The sequence below is a fragment of the Amblyraja radiata genome, chromosome 33, assembly GCF_010909765.2.
Source record: "Amblyraja radiata isolate CabotCenter1 chromosome 33, sAmbRad1.1.pri, whole genome shotgun sequence".
NCBI lineage: Eukaryota > Metazoa > Chordata > Chondrichthyes > Rajiformes > Rajidae > Amblyraja > Amblyraja radiata.
In genome coordinates this window covers 10,979,972-11,001,185 of record NC_045988.1, presented here as the reverse complement: position 1 = coordinate 11,001,185, position 21,214 = coordinate 10,979,972, and the positions used below count along the sequence as shown (strand labels likewise).

The window sequence follows — 21,214 nt, the reverse complement described above, 5'->3', positions numbered from 1 at the left end:
TTTGTTTAAGTGTTTTTTAAATTGCTTGAGCTTTTTCCGGGTCTACGTCCGTGCCCGCCTGTCCCTGGAGAGGGAACACGCGGTGTCCATGGGGACTTTGGAGGCCTTCCGTGAATGCTGGTCGCCGTTGGAGGTCGAGTGTTTTGTTGATAAAGTTGAGGTTATATTAATTTGATGATCGTTTGTTTGTATACTGTCAACATAGGCAGTCTTTGATTGTGTTAATACTCTATGTTTATTTTTATTTTTTGAATAAAAGTAGTTTCATAAAAAAAAATTAAAAAAAAAAAAGAGGTGTGGGGTTTGTAGGTTAATTGGCTTATGTAAAATTGCCCCTAATGTGTAGGGAGTGGATCAGAAAGTGGAATAACATGGAACTGGTGTGAGGGTATGATCGATGGTCAGACCGGGGATAAATGGGCTGAATCTAAAACTAAACTAAACATCGAGGATGGTAGTATGGCTGGAGTTTTCAGAGATAGGAAGGATAGAGCACAGAACATTTAATTCTACTGCCAATTGATCTAATGGCAAATGTTATGGATGGGAGTCTTAATCCCAGGTTTGTTACTGCTGGTATTTCACTCTCTATTGGGTTGTTCGAGGTGCCGTCTGAGATGGTTGGCCGAAGCTAACAATCCCAGAGGGGTTTTCACTGGTAAAGGCCAGGGACACATTCTCACATTGGTCTTTGTCCTCAACGCACCTCAACTTGGGGCACCTGATAAAATATCCCACAAGACTGAGAGACTGCCAACAATTGCTGGATAATTTCCACTGGTGTTCAGTGCATTGTGTTATGTTCTGCCTCGTTATCCGTGCAGTGTAAAGACCTATTCATTCTGGCACGTTACAAGTGTTTGAGTTGGGAAAAGGGAAGAAGGGGGGTGCTGCGGCACAGCGGTAGAGCTGCTGCTTTACAGCGCCAGAGACCCAGATCCGATCCTGACTGGACAGAGTTTGTACTTTCACCCCGTGACCTGCGTGGGTTTTCTCCGGGATCTCCGGCTTCCACCCACACTCCAAAGATGTACAGGTTTGTAGGTTAATGGCTCGGTATAATTGTAAATTGTTCCTTGTGTGTGTGTGTCGGATAGCGTTAATGTGCGGCATCGCTGGTCGGCATGGACTTGGTGGGCCGAAGGGCCTGTTTCTGTGCTGTATCTCTAAATAACTAAATAAACAAGATTTAACTAAATGAAAATTGAGAGCAGCCCCCAACGATTCCTAACATGTTGAGAGTTTCATTCATTTTACTAATAATAATAATAAATTTTATTTATGGGCGCCTTTCAAGAGTCTCAAGGACACCGTACCAAAAAAAAAAAAAAAAAAAAAAAAAAAAAAACTGATTATGGATGATCAGCCATGATCACAATGAATGGCGGTGCAGGCTCGAAGGGCTAAATGGCCTCCTCCTGCACCTATTTCCTCTATTTCTATGTAACTTTTCAGGTCGGTTGGACTATCCAGTCTGAAGGAGGGTTCTGACCCGAAATGTCACCCATCTTTTTTCTCCAGATATGCTGCCTTCCCGCTGGGTTACTCCAGCACTTTGTGTCAATCTTGAGTTGCATGATCTGTTCTCAAGAATTAAATGTAGAATGTACAATTGTGTTCTTTTGCGGTCCTTGGAAATAATAGGCAGCTTGCAGTAAGCCACAGATTTAGCAAGGAAACTGTCTGCTCTGAAATCTATATTGCTTCAGTCCTGGGAGGGAAGCCTTGTAATAAATTAGCAGGAAGTATGGGCACGGAGTCTGACGTGGATTCCCAGACCACTGGATGTTTCTCCTCTTTGCACTTTCTGCTGCCAGACTTATTCTCACAATGCCCAGGCGAGCTGTGTGCTGCAAGCTAGCCTCAGGCCCAGGCATGGCTCTAAATACACATCATTGAACAGTCAGGTCGGAATACAGTAAGGAATTTATGTGGCATCTTCCCAGGGACAGGTGAGGGCCTGGCTCTGTCCCCATTATCCGTCCAATCTTGCACTCCTTGACCCTGTGACTGTCGGCATGGGATCTTGTCCGCCCACAACCCAGCCAATTTATGCACATACCCACCACCTTTTTTTGTATCTCCTCGAGGCACCTTAAACCAACATTTGGCTTCGGAGCTTTGTCACTGGGATAATGCAGTGAAACACTGCTGCAAAATTCCACACAGAGAGAGATCCTGTAAAGACCCAAACAACTCGTTTTAAGCTGTGACGTTTGGGGGGAATACAGTTGGCCTGGGTGCTGCAGAGAACTCCCTTGTTTCTCTTTCAGAATTCACTGTAGGATGGGTGACTCCAACCAGAAACAGCACATGGGGCCACAATTAAATTTCTTGTTCAAAAGACAGCACCTCTTATATAACCATATAACAATTACAGCATGGAAACAGGCCATCTCGGCCCTTCTAGTCCGTGCCGAACACTTACTCTCACCTAGTCCCACCTCTCAGACTGCAGCACTCCTTCAGTATGGTACTAACATGTCAGAGAGCGCATCTGTCGATCAAAAGGTCATAAGGAATAGGAATAGAATTAGGCCATTCGTCCCATCAAGTCTACTCCGCCATTCAATCATGACTGATCTATCTCTCCCTCCTAACTCCATTCTCCTGTCTTCTCCCCATAACCTCTGACACCCGTACTAATTGTATTGTATTGTATTGTATTCTATTCAAATTTATTGTCATTGTCTCAGTTAGAGACAACGAAATGAATTTCCCTTACAGGCAGTATCATAAAAATAAAAATAAATAAATAATAATAAATAATAAAACATATTAAAAATAAAATACAATGAAAAAAAAAAAAAATCCAGAATCTATCTATCTCTGGCTTAAAAATATCCACTGACTTGGCCTCCACAGCCCTCTGTGGCAAATAATTCCACAATGGGTGGGATCAGTTGATGAGAGACTCTGATATTGTCCTTCATAACCATGTGTCTCCATGTACATGTTTGGTACACTTTTACAGGCCTCATTGTCTGGAAATATGATGCCATGCAGTCAAACAATGTTTTCAGCCTTATGAATTGGGCGGCAGGGTGGTGCAGCTAGCAGAGCTCAGCACCAGAGACTCTGCTGCGATCCTGACCTCAGGTGCGTCCTGTGTGGAGTTTGCACGTTCTTCCTGTGGCTGTGTGTGTTTCCTCCAGGTGCTCTGCATCCCAAAGACTAGCGTTGTTTTTTATCCTTCCGCATTTCTCTCATGCACAAAATAACTTAATCACTGTCGATTTGGCAGCTTCCACTGTTGAAGGACATCACAAATGTCCACAACAGCGGCGCAGCTGGTAGAGCTGCTACCTCACAGCGCCATAGACTGAGTTCAATCCTGACCTCAGGTGCTGTCCATGTGGCTTTCCCCTCTCCCTGTGACCATGTGGGTTTCTTCTGGGTGTTCTGGTTTTCTCCCACATCCCAAAGATGTGGGGATTTGTCGGTTAATTGGCCTCTGTGAATTGCCCCAAGTGTGTAGGGGATGGGCGCCAAAGTGGGATAAGTCCATCAGTGACAGGAGCAGAATTAGGCCATTCGGCCCATCAAGTCTACTCTGTATTCAACCATGTCTGATCTATCTCTTTTTCTTAACACCATTCTCCTGCCTTCTCCCCATAACCCCAGATAACATAGAATTAGAATGAACAGGTAATTGATGGTCAGTGTGGACTCGATGGGCTGAATGGCCTATTTCAATGCTATATCTCTAAACTAAACTAAACTAAGCCCAAAACATGCTATCCTTTCTCACCACCGGCGTGCGACCTGCTATTTCAGGATCAGGAGTCAACAGGTTTCAGTCTTTTGTCCTCATCATTTATTCACGAGCTGTTGGCGGACAGACTGACTGAGTGCCTGTGATGCGTTTTGCTGGTATCATGTCTTAGCACAGTTGGCGAGGCGGGAAGAGCAGCATCGTGTGGAAAGGTTCAATCAATAGACCACACGAACCTCCAGGAGCAGACATCGGTTCCAGAGACATGACATTGTCAAGACACGATGTAAGTGCCTGCTGGCTGTGAAATTACTTACTGCTGATCTGCTGCAGACTTGCCTAAAACTACTCACACCTCTTTATATTTAATCAACTCCCTACCTCCTTCCTATAACCCCACATCACACCAATGACATCCATTTGCTGCTTGCAAATAAAATGAAAGGTAAGGCAGCCAAATGAGGGATGTCACAGTAGTGCAGCGGGTAGAGCTGATGCCTCACCAGCGCCAGAGACCCCCCCCCCCCCCCCATTCAATCATGACCTCGGGTGCAGTCAGTGTGTAGTTTGCACGTTGTTCCTGTGACAGCGTGGGTTACCTCCGGGTACTTTGTTTTCCACCCACACTCCAAAGATGTGCTAGTTTATAGGTTAATTGGACTCTGCAAATTTCCCCAAATGTGTCGGGAGTGGATGAGAAAGTTGGATAACAGGGAACTAGTGTGAACGGGAGATTGATGGTCGGCGTGGACTCGGTGGGGCAAAGGGCCTGTTTCCATGCTGTATCTTTCGATAAATCAACTAATATTGTCAATTGAGCCCACTGTAATAATACAACCAAGGGGGTGTAGGGGGACTGAGGAAGGGTCTGGAACCGAAACGTCACCTGTTCCAGACCACTAGTTCCCTGTTATCCAACTTTCCCCGGCGATGCTGCCTGACCCGCTGAGGCACTTTGTGTCTATCTTTGGTGTAAACCAGTATCTGCAGTTCCTTCCTACACAAGTGTTTGAAGGGTTTAAGAAGGAAGGGGAGAGGGGTTTGATACTAATCTAATAGGTTCAAACTCCAATCCTGCACTTCTGATTTAAACCCCATAGTCATTTGCTTTTTTGGAAGTCATCAGTCGGGCTTTTTATGTTCACGTTGCCGTGGGTAACTCGTTCCGACCTATAGCCCTGTACATCTTTGGAGTGTGGGAGGAAACCGTAGCACCCGGAGAAAACCCACGCGGTCACAGGGAGAATGAACAAACTCCGTCCAGCCAGCACCCGTCATCAGGATCAAAACCAGGTCTCTGGCGATGTAAGGCAGCAACTTAACTGCTGCACCAGTGTCAGTGTGTTTCCATTTCCCTCCCCTGGTCTTGCCAGACTGTGCATTTCCTGTGCCCATGTCTCTGAGTGAGGAACCCATCACACAGTTGAATGGTGATAGTCTTCCTTCCAAATTTCCCTTTTTCCTGTGGTCCCCACAACATATAAGGAGACCAGGAACTCAGTGGATCGACTTTGCAAAGCACTCACCCTGTATCCTTGTCCTTACCCTTTTACATGCTGGCTCTTTTCACTAACAGATAAAACAGTAATTGGAATTGAGGCAGCGAGAAAAATCTAATATCAAATTCCTATTTCACAGCCTTTCAAGATAGAAACCTAAGCAGTCACCTCTGGAGCAAGGGGACAGGCACTTTGAATCAAATAATGAATAGCGTTAAAGCTCTCTCCACACTTCTAATGGTCCTCATTAAAACAAACTAAAGACTGCGCTACAGGCAGCACTATCATAATCGCAGGGCAGATAATGAAAAAAAAGTTGCTCACAACTGGATAGCGACAGACAGCACTATGCATGCCTTAACTATTGAAAAACATCTCACTCCAGGCCGAAGCCAACTGATGATAGGTTCAGGAAAGCCACCATGATGTACAGGGTAAGGGTGGCACATTGGCGCAGCTGGTGATTCTGCTGCCTCACAGCGCCAGCGAACCAGGTTCAGTCCTGAGCTTGGGTGCTGTCTGTGTTTGTAGTTTGCACGTTCTCCCTGTGACTGGGTGGCTTGGTTTCCACCCACATTGCAAAGACGTGGAGGTTTGTAGGTTAATTGACCTCTGCAAATTGCCCCTGGTGTGTAGGGAGTGGGTGAGAAACTGGGATAAAATGGAACTAGTACAAATGGGTGATGGATGCTCAGTGTGGACTCGGGGCCAAAGGGCTTATTTCCATGCTGTATCTGTGAAAATAATCAGTTCACTGAGATGGGTCCTTTATTTTATCACACATTGTTTAATCGGGGCACTGATTGTGAATGATCAGCCATGATCACGGTGAATGGCGGTGCTGGCTCGAAGGGCCAAATGGCCTACTCCTGCACCTATCGTTTATTGTCTAATCCATAAGAGAGCATCATTTTGCATTAGGGAAGCCCTTTGACCCCCATGTTTACCAATACCCTCTACTCCAGGCCTCTACATTTGCAAACTACAATCCAATCACCATGGCTCCAGGTTCCCAGCGACACACCTTAGTGATCCAGTACGTCAATTAATAGTTCTTGGTATTTATCCTCAGTTTTACCTGTTACAACCTTGTGTTTGTCATGTTGACACAAGGAACTGCATATGATAGTTCACAAAGAAGAGACAAAGTGCTGGAGTAACTCAGTGGTCCAGGCAGCATCTCTGGAAAATATGGATAGGTGATGTTTCAGGTGGGTCTGAAGAAGGGTCTCGACCCGGAATGTTAGCCGTTCTCCAGAGATGCTGCCTGACCCACTGAATTCTCTAGCACTTTGAGTCTTTTGTTTTAATGGAATGTTGGTTTTTATAGCAAAGGGATGTAGATTTTGTGCCTTTGCTACAGAAGATCTGCCTTTTAGTTCCTGGTTCCCAAAGGTTAATGAAGGTGAATTCTAAAACATTCATCTCCAGCCCAGTACAGCAGCAGGAACATCAGGAAGGATGAGACTGTTCCACCAGTCATGGCTGTTCTGTTACTGAACTCCAAGTGCCCACAAAATAATTTAGCTTTAACAAAAATCTAACGTCTTGGATTTTAAGCAATGTACTGGCCAAGCATCAACCAATATTTGTGGAACAATGCTGCAAACACCTGTCCCGGAACACAGCTGTCTTTTTACCTCAGTTCTTAAAATTGTAGCTTTAGTTTTTAGATGAAGCATCTTCTCCTACTTTGGAGACACAGAGTCATACAGCATGGAAACAGGCCCTTCGGCCCAACTTGCCCACACGGACCAGGTTGTCCCTCTACACTATCCCACCTGCCTACTTTTGGCCCAGATCCCTTTAAACCTTTCCTATCTAATGTCTAATTGTTTCTTAAACGTTGCTTTCGACCTTAATAGATTCCCTAATGTCTCAAAAACAAGTCCAATCTCCCCTTCTTGAGTCCATATTAATAATAATAATAATAATGGATGGGATTTATATAGCGCCTTTCTAATACTCAAGGCGCTTTACATCGCATTATTCATTCACTCCTCAGTCACACTCGGTGGTGGTAAGCTACTTCTGTAGCCACAGCTGCCCTGGGGCAGACTGACGGAAGCGTGGCTGCCATTCTGCGCCAACGGCCCCTCCGACCACCACCAATCACTCACACACATTCACACACATTCACACACAGGCAAAGGTGGGTGAAGTGTCTTGCCCAAGGGCACAACGACAGTATGCACTCCAAGCGGGATTCGAACCGGCTACCTTCCGGTTGCCAGCCGAACACTTAGCCCATTGTGCCATCTGTCGTCCCAATATTGAGCAGCAACTCATTGCAATTTCTCCCCCCATCTTTCAAAGGGTTAACTCCGATACTATTCTGAAAGTTAAGGTTGGATCTATTTCATTCAATTCCTTTGAGCCGTGCGGAGCAGCTTGTGACAACAGTTTTCCAATCATACTGCATGTTTGCTCAGTCTGTTTCTGAAATTCATTGAACAGGAAAAACTGAGGTGGAATGAAACTGGGAAAAATCTCAGGGGTAATACAGGGCTCCACATGTTATTGAAGACCTGACATAGAAAACCAAGAATAAATGCTTTGTTAGCCGAACAAAATATTAAAATCTTTCATGGTATACCTGGCATGCTGCCTTACAGAGTTTACAGCGCCAAAGACCGGGGTTCGATCCTGGCTACGGGTGCTGTCTGTACGGAGTTTGAACGTTCTCCCCGTGACCTGCATGGGTTTACTCCGATAACTTTGGTTTCCTCCTACACTCCAAAGACGTACAGATTTGTTAGATAATTGGCTTGGTAAAATGTAAATTGTCCCTAGTTAGTGTAGGATAATGTTGACATGCGGGGATCGCTGGTCGGTGCGGACACGGTGGATCCAAGTCAGTTTCCGTTCTGTATCTCTAAACTGAACTAAACTAAGCAACTGTGCTGATGAAAATATGTTTAAAAAATGAAGCTATGTTTCATAGTTCTATTGTTTGAATGCCTTACTCAGCCTGAACATATTGTGATGTAGAACTGTAGCACTGAATATACTGCTATATAAACAGTGTATTATCGAGAAATCAATGGCTCTCTCGGTGTGATGTTACAGTGTTGTGCAGAATGCAAGGCCATTAATGGGTGCTAATTGGTGTACGAAACAAATGACCCCCTAGGAGCTAATCAATAGAAAATTTACAATCACAGCACCACTATCGACAATTAAGAAACGAACTGTCCCTTAGCCAACAACTTGCTAATCAATGTCAGTTATCAACCATCTGGTGATCTCTGTAAGTAGCTGGGTCAATTATAAATCAGGAAATGGATTATGACGTGGGTCAAACAGAAACAAATACTTGGGCTGCTTACAACCCAGAGGTATGAATATTGATTTCTCTGAATTCAAGTAACCCTCGCATCTCCTCTCTCTCCGTCCCTCCCCCACACTGGTCGTCGTACTGGTTTCGTTGTCATCCTGTTGAGTGTCACTGTTTGTATAACTTGTTATCACCTACCCCACAGCCAACAATGGACCATTGTGGGCTCCACCATTCCTTGATTATCGTTGCTTTTTTGCTTTTCTTTCATTCCTTTGTTCTATGTACCTTCTATATCTCTCGTTTCCCTTTTCCCAGGCTCTCAGTCTGAAGAAGGGTCTCGACTCCGAAAAGTAATCTATTCCTTTTCTGCAGAGATGCTGCCTGACCCGCTGAGTTATTCCAGCTTTTTGTGTCTGTCTTAGAAACAAATACTGTGCAGCTTCAGGGACGTTTGCATCTTCTGTTCTCTCGTATTCGTACATTGTCTGAGGAACGCAAGGTAAAGACAACTCAGGCCCTTATTTAGTTGAAGAGTGATTAACCCTATTTATCCAACCTGGTTCCTGTATCATAAAGCTTACTACTGAAGGAACTCAGAGGGTCAGGCAGCATCTGTGGAAGGAAATGGACCAACGACGTTCTGATGCAACAAATTCACCCCCCCCCCCTCTCCTTCTCACGAACTCAAATTGGAAATTGATTTATCTGAGAGGTAATTTTTTGACACAAAGGGCGGCGGGTGTATGGAACGAGCTACTGGAGGAGGTAGTTGAGGCAGGTACTATCGCAACGTTTAAGAAACATCCAGACAGGTACATGGATAGGATAGGTTTAGCAGGATATGGGCCAAACACAGGCAGGTGGGACGAGTGTAGATGGGGTATGATGGTCGGCTTGGGCAAGTTGGGCTGAAGGGCCCGTCTCCATGCTGTAATGCACTATGGCTCTATCTATGACTATGATTAAGCCAAGTATTTCATGCACGATATCAAGCAGGTAGTGCACATGAACAAGGATGAATTTCCTAAGCAACACCTTTAATCTGCATTCTCAGCAAAGAAAGGAATAGTGCCCAGCATCTCTCGAGAAAAGGAAAAGGTGACGTTTCTGGTTGAGATCCTTCTTCGACCCGAAATGTCACCTATTCCTTTTTCCAGAGATGTTGTCTGACCCGCTGAGTTACTCCGACTGTTTGTGTCTATCTTCGGTTTAAACCAGCATCTGCAGTTTCTTCCTACACTGGGTACCTGAGAGAGCTCCAACACCCAGCTGCTGACTGGTCCTCGGTAACAGAATGGCACCTTTAAAATGCTAAGCAAGGCTCCTACAGCTCCTGTAAGTACTTCAAGTCTAAAACTCCCCGACTCATTGTCAGCTACGTATTTTCACAGATGTGTAACAGATCCTAACCTGACACCATTTTTTTTGTGGTGTAATATCAGCTCCCTTCCAATTTCAAAGGACCCTTGATATGAACTGAACAACACCGTCAAAGAAAATAATTACAGACTGAAGTCCTTTTCCAGCTTAATCTCTTGAAAGGGACTACAGGGATGGATTACTGTTTGGTAGCCAGAGATAACGCACTCAAAGGAAAGCTCCTACACTGCCACATGTGGTAACAGCAAGCTCCACAAGCAACAACTTCAAAGGCGGCTGAATTACATGAATGTTAATGGGATTCTGTCAACTTATCTATTTTGCCACATCAATGTATAAGAAATTAATCGGGTTACTCGATTACTTGTAGCTTCTGGGTTTGTTCTGTTTTATATGTACACACTTAATGGACAACTGTCTGCTTCTCTCCATCATTATCAAAACCAACGGCAGTAAATCAACAACTATCACCTCTGTAGCAATGCTAATGTTGCAAAATGCTCCAAGCTGCAGACGAGGTAGTTGAGGAAGGTACTATTACAATATTTACAACGAGGGGGGGACCTCATTGAAACGTACAGACTAGTGTAATGCTTGGATAGAGTGGATGTGGAGAGGATGTTTCCACTAGTGGGAGAATCTAGGACTAGAGGTCATAACCTCAGAATTAAAAGATGTTGCTTTAGGAGGGAGTTGAAGAGGAATTTCTTTCGTCAGAGGGTGGTGAATCTGTGGAATTCTTTGTCACGGAAGGCTGTGGAGGCCAAGTCAATGGATATTTTCATGGCAGAGATTGATAGATTCTTGATTAGTACGGGTGTCAGAGGTTATGGGGAGAAGGCAGGAGAATGGGGTTAGGAGGGAGAGAAAGATCAGCCATGATTGATTGGCGGAGTAGACTTGATAGACCGAATTACCTAATTCTGCTCCTATTGGAGCAATTGGAGATACAGCACATAAACAGGCCCTTTGGCCCACCGAGTCTGTGCCGACCAGAGATCCCTGTATACTAGCACTATCCTACACACTAGGGACAATTTATAATCTTTACCAAAGCCATTAACCCAAAATCCTGCCATCTTTGGAGTGTGGGAGGAGAGCACCAGGGGAAAACCCACACGGTCACAGGGAGAACGCACAAACTCCGTACAGACAGCACCCATAGTCAGGATTGATCCCGGGACTCTGGCGTTGTTCAGCAGCAACTCTACCGCTGTGCCACCACGCTGCCCTGTCTCACGTGATCCTTGCGTTCTGCAAAGATATTTCCAAGCTGTCCTGTGAATTTTCCACCAACAGCATCCTCTAGATATGTAATTAATTATTTACGTTATACAGTACATGCTAATTTATGCTTATGGTTGGATCATTTTGCTGGATGTGCACCAAGCAACCCTCTCCTCATGTGGGATACCCCAATGGGCACACATACATCCCACAACATACCTCCGGCCTTTGCTCCCAATTCCCTGCTTAATTTCAAAGTTTGAGTCTGAAGTTAGGATGTTTTATGCATTTACAATGTCTTCCATCTCACTGCTTGCTCGGAACCCGTAGGGATCAGGTTAAGTTTGTGAAGATAGATTGAGTTGCATGCTCCATTTCATAAATTGCAAAATGATCTATTTCATTTCCACTTAATGGAATAACACAATTGATTATTCAAAGGCAAACATTATTGCACTGGAATAAAAATGATTTTTGCCATCATCCTAGTTGAAAGAGAAATGAAGGACTAGGCTTTGTGGCTCCCCCTTCATGACCACAGGGTTTCACCGTCTGTGAGCTACTTTTAAAGTCTCCATGTTTTAGTAGTAGTTTTAGAGATGCAGCGTGGAACAGGCCTTTGGCCTACTGCGTTCGTGCCAACCAGCGATCCTCGAACACTAGTTCTATCCGACTCATTAGGGACAATTTACAGAAGCCAATTTACCTACAAACCGGCACGTCTTCGGAATGTGGGAGGAAACCGGAGAAATCCCAAGCGGTCACATGGAGAATGTGCAAACTCCGTAAAAACAGCACCCATGGTCAGCATCAAACCTAGTCAGTTCTCTGGCGCTGTAAGGCAGCAACTCTATCACTGCGCTACGCTAAAGTCATCAACTGGCCTAACATCAATTGCCGTTAGTTCTACCACCCTCTGTGTGTAGAAGTTTTTCCCAGCCATTCTTGAAAGGACTGGCTCTCATTTTTAGACTGCTCCAATGAACTTATCAGATTGTCTCACTTGATTCACTAAAGTTCCTTCAAATAGAAATGTTCCATCCCACTGGCCTATATGTGACTCCAGACAGACTAATGTAATTAAAATGGCATTGCAAACCATTCAGGGACAATTCGAGATGGTTGCTTATCACTGATGTGCATATCCATTGAATCAATAGATATTTAAAAAACCTGCCTGGCAATTGTATCGCACTGTGCGTCTTTTCAATGTTATGTCATTCATCTGGAACTGTGCTCAAGGTAAATGGCAGGAGTGGTCAATTCTAGGTCAGATAACGGCAGTCGGGATAACTGGATCCAACCTTCAATTTAAATTGGTACTGACCTGGAAATGTGCATTGTGCAACCCATCACACTGCATTCCTCGCTGTGGAGAATTTCGGCCTTGCTAATTTGGATGAGGATACATTTTCCGCAGATGCTGCCTGATCTACTGAGCATTTTCTGCTTTAATTACCTTCAAAAAATAATTTTGTATTGTTGTGACTGTTTGACAGTCAAGTGTCTTAAAGGTTCTTCATCACTTCCCATGGCCAGCAAAGAGAAGAACTTGAGATTAATGTTAAAGGAATGGCAGAAGCAGGTTTAACAGGAGGAAAGATGGGCACAGAATGCCGGAGTAACTCAACGGATCAGGCAGCATCTCTGGAGAAAATGGATAGGTGACATTTTGGATTGGGACTCTTCAAGGGTCTGGACCTGAAACATTACCGATCCATATTCTGTAGAGATGCTTGAGTTACTCCAGCACTTTGTGTTTATCGGCATCAAGGACGACAGATGGCACAATGGGCTAAGTGTTCGGCTGGCAACCGGAAGGTAGCTGGTTCGAATCCCGCTTGGAGTGCATACTGTCGTTGTGTCCTTGGGCAAGACACTTCATCCACCTTTGCCTGTGTGTGTCCTTGGGCAAGACACTTCACCCACCTTTGCCTGTGTGTGTGGATGTAATTATGTGAAGCACTTTGGGGTCAATGCAAGTTGACTAAAAATGTGCTATATAAATAAAGAAATTTAATTTAATTTTAATTTATCGTTGGTATAAAGCAGCATCTGCAGCTCCTATTTATTACATTCAACAGGAGGAAGCTGGTTTATATTCTTGAGAAAATATGTGAAGCTGTGGGAGATGAGGGGGAGAGTGGGACTAAATAGAGATCTATGCTGCAAAGGGCGGCAGGAATGTGACGTGCCGTATTGCCTTTCTCGCTGCTCTGTCATCCTGCCTCATACTGTTGCGGTCGGCAGAGAGAGATATTGTTCGGGGCACAGGGAGAACACTTTCAAAATAAATGAGACGCGTCAGAGATGGGGGCGCAAGTAAACGATCAACTTCCCCACGCCTCGCCTGTGTTTTAAGGACTTGTTTCTCGTCGCGATTTGTGTCCATATTGAAGCAGCTACTAAGTCACTTTTGGCAGAGTGAGCCCACTGATTGATTGCTCCAATACACTGCGCGGAAAGGAGCTTTTTTTTCTCATTGTGATCTGTACGACATTCCCACAGGAGGAAAATCAATCACCTCTCATCCTTCAGTATGGATTACCTTCCTCAGTGTTGTTGTTGGAAACTCTCCCCTTTCCCCCCCCCCCCCCCCCCTCCTCACCCAGCCTATTGTAAAGACTGGCGTTCATGAAGCTTGTTACGAGCATCAATTTACGAGCCAAATGAAATAGGAAATGACAGCTCTATAGAAAGGGATTATTAAAGTACCAAGAAAACGACACACAGACAACAAATACAGAAGTCAAGATAAACCTTTATATAACACTGGGTCCTTTACGAGGTTGTTGCCAGGACTGGAGGGATTGAGCTGTAGGGAGAGGATGGGCAGCCTAGGACTTTATTCCTTGGACTGCAGGAGGATGAGGGATGATCTTATAGATGTGAGTTAGAACATGAGGGGAATAGATGCACAGTCTTTTACCCACAATGGGAGGATTAAGGCCAGAGGACACAGGTTTAAGGTGAAAGGTAAGATTTGATAGGAACCTGAGGGGTAACTTTTCCCAAACCTAGGGTGGTGGGCATATGGAATGAGCTGTCAGAGGAGGTAGCTGAGGCAGATATTATAACAACATTTAAAAGACATTTGGACAAGTACATGGATAGGAAAGGATTAGAGGGATATGGGTCAAACGCATGCAGGTGCGACTAGTACAGATAGAGCAGCTTGGTTGACAAGGGCAAGCTGGACTGAAGGGCTTGTTTCTGTGCTGTATGTTTCCATGACTACGACTGGCTCTCCCATCCCTGGAGACTTGTATCCAATTCTGGGAACCCCATTTTAGGAAGGGTGTGAAAGCATTTGGGAAAGTGCAGAGAAGATTTATCAAAATGATGCCACCATGTATGATCTTAATTTGCATGGGCACACACTGGAGAAGCAGTGGCTGTTCACTTTGGGAAAAGGGGCATCACAAAGTAGTCTAATTTAAACACTGCTATCTAAAATCATAGTGTAGGGAGAGTGGATTGAGAGAATTGTACCCATTGACAGAGGAGTCATGAACCAGGGATTCCTCCTCCTCATCTGAATGGTCTCTTTCTGTGCAGTAACCATGCTATGATTCGGTGAGTAATGAGTTTTGTGGGTTAATTGGCTTTGTAAATTGCCAATCCTAGTGTGTAGGATAAATCTAGTGTATGGGTGATTGATGGTTAGCACGGACTTGGTGGGTCGAAGGGCCTGTTAACATGCTGCAAACTAAACTAAACTAAATGCTAAACTAAACTAAATAAAGAGGAGTTTTTATAAAGTAAATACAGGAAGACCCAGGTTATGACAGGGTTCTGTATCTGAGAACTGTCCATGACCCATACTATTTATGTTGGAAACGAACAAAGACTGTTTCTGAGAGTCACAGAAACAGCGGCGAAGGGAAAGGGTGCAGATGCGGGCAGAGTGGCCACCAGCCGGCCTCACTGACTCAGTGAGTCTGCTCAGTGCTCCCAGCGCTGTTCGGCTGCAGCTAGCCCCTGATTTCCATGGCATGGGAGGGTGGCACAAGGAAATAACCTGTCGCTACCCACCAGAAGATGCCAGCAGCAAGCAGCAGCTGGTAAATCCGTCCGTCCGTCCGTCCATCCATCCATCCATCCATCCTTCCATCCATCCATCCATCCATCCATCCATCCATCCATCCATCCATCCATCCATCCATCCATCCATCCCAACAGTCTCCCAAAAACTTGTTCATACATACAGGATATCCATAAGTCAGGCACTTGTAACCCAGGGAGAACCTGCAGGATGAAAATGTTCCCACTGGTGGAGCATCAGTAATCGAGGACTTTAAATTATCAAAAAATCAGGAGGGAAATCAAGATTTTTTCCTTGTTAAATTCAAAGTTGTTATGATCTGGCTGCACAGCTTGAAGGGATAGTGGAAGCAGAATCAATAATAATTTTTGATTGAGATTTAGTCAGATATACATGAAAAGGAAATGTTCTCAGTGCTATGGGCAAAAGGGAAAATAGACACAAACTGCTGGAGCAACTCAGTGGGTCAGGCAGCATCGCTGGAGAAAAGGAATGTCAACTGTTCCTGTTCGGGTAGCAAACGTAACCCCACTTTTTAAGAAGGGAGGGAGAGAGAAAACGGGGAATTACAGACCAGTTAGTCTAACATCGGTAGTGGGGAAACTGCTAGAGTCAGTTATTAAAGATGGGATAGCAGCACATTTGGAAAGTGGTGAAATCATTGGACAAAGTCAGCATGGATTTACAAAAGGTAAATCATGTCTGACGAATCTTATAGAATTTTTCGAGGATGTAACTAGTAGCGTGGATAGGGGAGAACCAGTGGATGTGGTGTATCTGGACTTCCAGAAGGCTTTCGACAAGGTCCCACATAAGAGATTAGTTTACAAACTTAAAGCACACGGCATTGGGGGTTCAGTATTGATGTGGATAGAGAACTGGCTGGCAAACAGGAAGCAAAGAGTAGGAGTAAACGGGTCCTTTTCACAATGGCAGGCAGTGACTAGTGGGGTACCGCAAGGCTCAGTGCTGGGACCCCAGCTATTTACAATATATATTAATGATCTGGATGAGGGAATTGAAGGCAATATCTCCAAGTTTGCGGATGACACTAAGCTGGGGGGCAGTGTTAGCTGTGAGGAGGATGCTAGGAGACTGCAAGGTGACTTGGATAGGCTGGGTGAGTGGGCAAATGTTTGGCAGATGCAGTATAGTGTGGATAAATGTGAGGTTATCCATTTTGGTGGCAAAAACAGGAAAGCAGACTATTATCTAAATGGTGGCCGACTAGGAAAAGGGGAGATGCAGCGAGACCTGGGTGTCATGGTACACCAGTCATTGAAAGTGGGCATGCAGGTGCAGCAGGCAGTGAAGAAAGCGAATGGTATGTTAGCTTTCATAGCAAAAGGATTTGAGTATAGGAGCAGGGAGGTTCTACTGCAGTTGTACAGGGTCTTGGTGAGACCACACCTGGAGTATTGCGTACAGTTTTGGTCTCCAAATCTGAGGAAGGACATTATTGCCATAGAGGGAGTGCAGAGAAGGTTCACCAGACTGATTCCTGGGATGTCAGGACTGTCTTATGAAGAAAGACTGGATAGACTTGGTTTATACTCTCTAGAATTTAGGAGATTGAGAGGGGATCTTATAGAAACTTACAAAATTCTTAAGGGGTTGGACAGGCTAGATGCAGGAAGATTGCTCCCGATGTTGGGGAAGTCCAGGACAAGGGGTCACAGCTTAAGGATAAGGGGGAAATCCTTTAAAACCGAGATGAGAAGAACTTTTTTCACACAGAGAGTGGTGAATCTCTGGAACTCCCTGCCACAGAGGGTAGTCGAGGCCAGTTCATTGGCTATATTTAAGAGGGAGTTAGATGTGGCCCTTGTGGCTAAGGGGATCAGAGGGTATGGAGAGAAGGCAGGTACGGGATACTGAGTTGTATGATCAGCCATGATCATATTGAATGGCGGTGCAGGCTCGAAGGGCCGAATGGCCTAATCCTGCACCTAATTTCTATGTTTCTATGTTTCTATGTTTCTATGTTCCTGACCAGCTGAGTTGCTCAAGGGCTTTGTGTCTCTCTTCTGTATAAACCAGCATCTGCAGTTCCTTCCCACACATTTTGCCTAAACAGAAGCTCTTTCAGAGGGCATTCATAAGCACAATGACCAACTTGCCTTCTGATTTATTGGCAAGTTGCGCTTCATCTAAACACTGGACCATTGTTCTTTTAGCTCTGTTATCAAGAGTTTGTATTGATCAAGCTCTTGGAAGTTACCATGTTAAACAATCATTGTGCATTGACATCAGGCTTGGCTAGAGTGGATGCGGAGAGGATGTTTCCATTAGTGGGAGAGTTTGGAACTAGAGGTCACAGCCTCAAAATTAGAGGACGTTCTTTTAGGAAGGAGATGAGGAGAAACTTCTTTAGTCAGAGGGTGGTGAATCAGTGGAAATATTTGCCACAGAAGACTGTGCGGGCCAATTCAGTGGATGTTTTTAAGACAGAGATAGATAGATTCTTGATTAGTACGGGTGTCAGAGGTTACGGGGAGAAGGCAGGAGAATGGAGTTAGGAGGGAGAGATAGATCAGCCATGATTGAATGGCGGAATAGACTTGATGGGCCGAATGGCCTAATTCTACTCCCATCCCTAATGACCTTATGACTTTCAACAATGCGGTCTAAAAGCATGCTACTTACTCTTGACAGTAAGAAACATCGACTTGCTGATATCCGTGCCAACTCCATTGCTTGCCTGGCAAAGATAGTACCCGATGTCTTCTTCTAAAACATGTCGAATCAGCAAGGAACCGTTGGCGAGGATCTGAATTCGGCCCGTCAGTGGGACAGGGTGATACTGCTGAGGGTTTCCACTTCCTGCAAGGGACAAAGTCCATGATAGATCAGTGAATTCAGGGAGAAGTACAATAGACAATAATGCCATCAGATGAACAAACTGCTGGGCAACACATGCTGACACCACTGAACCACATTTGTAATGGGCTTTTAAACGAGTAACAATGATTCTCTTCCACATCAAAGACAGAATTCAAAATTTCATGACATCATGTAATTCAAAACTCAACTACTCTGCCACCTTAAACCTTGAAGAAACTACCATCAAAATGGCAATCAAAACATTAGCTCATGTTTTAATTGCAACAAACATCAATGAGTGTTTATTAACAGATTTTTGATATTCTCTCCATAAATATTTTGAACTCAAGTTGGTTATTGAACATTGGACATTATTAATATATGCATTTCAAAAAATATTTATTCAACATTTTGTGAATTTATTCCACAAAGATTTCTCTGATCATTCGCGCTACACACCACTGAAAGATGTATCAAGAGATAGTGGCCGGTCATGTTTCACTCACTCTTGGCTCACTGTTTTCATTCAGGTTTTGGGTAGATGAAGGTATTTATTTTGTCAGATAGCTACTTCCTACCGTAGGGTTGTTATATTTTTGAAAGTTACAGCGGTCAAAGCTCTGTATCTATTAAATGTGACTTCTCAGAATTATTTCAGGCTCATGCGGATTATTTCAGGATGAATACATAGGAACAAATAATTGGTATCAAATCACATTGGAAGATCTAATTAACCAAAAGCTTCATCATAGAAGCAGGCTTTGAGGAACAACCTAATTGGAGGTAAACAGAGACAGAAATGTTTGGTGGGGGGGTGGGGGGGGTTCTAGACCATAGGCTACCAATGATACTGGACTTAAACTCAAGGGGTGTGTTTTATGTGAGGTAAGGGAAACAAGTAGAGTAGCTATGGAAACTATGAGGATCAAAGAAGAGGAAGTACTGACACTTTTGAGAAATATAAAAGTGGATAAGTCTCCAGGTCCGGACAGGATATTCCCTAGGACATTGAGGGAAGTTAGTGTAGAAATAGCAGGGGCTATGGCAGAAATATTTCAAATGTCATTAGAAACGGGAATAGTGCCGGAGGATTGGCGTACTGCGCATGTTGTTCCATTGTTTAAAAAGGGGTCTAAGAGTAAGCCTAGCAATTATAGACCTGTTAGTTTGACGTCAGTGGTGGGCAAATTAATGGAAAGAATACTTAGAGATAATATATATAAGCATCTGGATAAACAGGGTCTGATTAGGAACAGTCAACATGGATTTGTGCCTGGAAGGTCATGTTTAACTAATCTTCTTGAATTTTTTGAAGATGTTACTCGGGAAATTGATGAGGGTAAAGCAGTGGATGTTGTGTATATGGACTTCAGTAAGGCCTTTGACAAGGTTCCTCATGGAAGGTTGGTTAAGAAGGTTCAATGGTTGGGTATTAATGGTGGAGTAGCAAGATGGATTCAACAGTGGCTGAATGGGAGATGCCAGAGAGTAATGGTGGATGGTTGTTTGTCAAGTTGGAGGCCAGTGACGAGTGGGGTGCCACAGGGATCTGTGTTGGGTCCACTGTTGTTTGTCATGTACATCAATGATCTGGACGATGGTGTGGTAAATTGGATTAGTAAGTATGCAGATGATACTAAGATAGGTGGGGTTGCGGGTAATGAAGTAGAGTTTCAAAGTCTACAGAGAGATTTATGCCAGTTGGAAGAGTGGGCTGAAAGATGGCAGATGGAGTTTAATGCTGATAAGTGTGAGGTGCTACATCTTGGCAGGACAAATCAAAATAGGACGTACATGGTAAATGGTAGGGAATTGAAGAATGTAGGTGAACAGAGGGATCTGGGAATAACTGTGCACAGTTCCCTGAAAGTGGAATCTCATGTAGATAGGGTGGTAAAGAAAGCTTTTGGTGTGCTGGCCTTTATAAATCAGAGCATTGAGTATAGAAGTTGGGATGTAATGTTAAAATTGTACAAGGCATTGGTGAGGCCAATTCTGGAGTATGGTGTACAATTTTGGTCGCCTAATTATAGGAAGGATGTCAACAAAATAGAGAGAGTACAGAGGAGATTTACTAGAATGTTGCCTGGGTTTCAGCAACTAAGTTACAGAGAAAGGTTGAACAAGTTAGGGCTTTATTCTTTGGAGCGCAGAAGGTTAAGGGGGGACTTGATAGAGGTTTTTAAAATGATGAGAGGGATAGACAGAGTTGACGTGGAAAAGCTTTTCCCACTGAGAGTAGGGAAGATTCAAACAAGGGGACATGACTTGAGAATTAAGGGACTGAAGTTTAGGGGTAACATGAGGGGGAACTTCTTTACTCAGAGAGTGGTAGCTGTGTGGAATGAGCTTCAAGTGAAGGTGGTGGAGGCAGGTTCGTTTTTATCATTTAAAAATAAATTGGATAGTTATATGGATGGGAAAGGAATGGAGGGTTATGGTCTGAGCGCAGGTATATGGGACTAGGGAAGATTATGTGTTCGGCACGGACTAGAAGGGTCGAGATGGCCTGTTTCCGTGCTGTAATTGTTATATGGTTATATGGTTATATGGGTGAACAAGTCACTGCAATTGGCGGACTACAAACGCTCAAGAGGAATTTGGTACAGAGGAGGAATAATTGAGAATGACCATGGAGGGATTTGTAAAAATTAGAAAATGTTAAACCATGTATTACTTAATTGGGAGCGACAGTGGTTTGGCAGGTGAGGATGCTGGAGGGACAGGACCTGATGATATGAGTTGGAGGATGAGGTGCTTGGTATTAGATGACTTCAGGGTTACAGAACGAGGACTGGGGGAGCCCCAGTGAAGATTCCGATGCAATTGTCAAACTTCAAGTCCACAGTGGTGCAGCGGTAGAGTTGCTGCTTTACTACGCCAGAGACCCGGATTCGATCCTGACTACAGGTGCTGTTTGTACGGAGTTTGTACGTTCTCCCCGTGGGTTTTCTCTGGGTACTCTGGTTTCCTCCAATACTCCAAAGATGTACTGATTTGTAGGTTAATTGGTTTAGGTAAAAATCATAAATTGCCCCTATTGTGTCAGATAGTGCTAGTGTACGGGGGTGATCGCTGGTCGCCACGGACATCGTGGGCCGAAAGGCCTATTTAAACACTGTATCTCTAAAGCCTAAAGTTTAAAGCTAGCGGCCTAGATAAAAGAAAATTTGTCAAACTTCAACGATTATCCATAAATTAAAGATAAAACACATTACTATAGAAAATCACAGACAATAAGAATT

At 44.2% G+C, this 21,214-nt stretch overlaps 1 protein-coding gene across 1 annotated transcript in view; it reads right to left on the bottom strand.

The window, feature by feature from the left end:
• dscaml1 (DS cell adhesion molecule like 1) overlaps nt 1-21,214 on the bottom strand; it is a 488,801-nt gene that overhangs the window by 139,196 nt on the left and 328,391 nt on the right. The window contains exon 11 of the mRNA XM_033049745.1: nt 17,793-17,969. Coding sequence (XP_032905636.1) covers nt 17,793-17,969 — 177 coding nt within the window. The remainder of the gene's footprint in view (nt 1-17,792; nt 17,970-21,214) is intronic.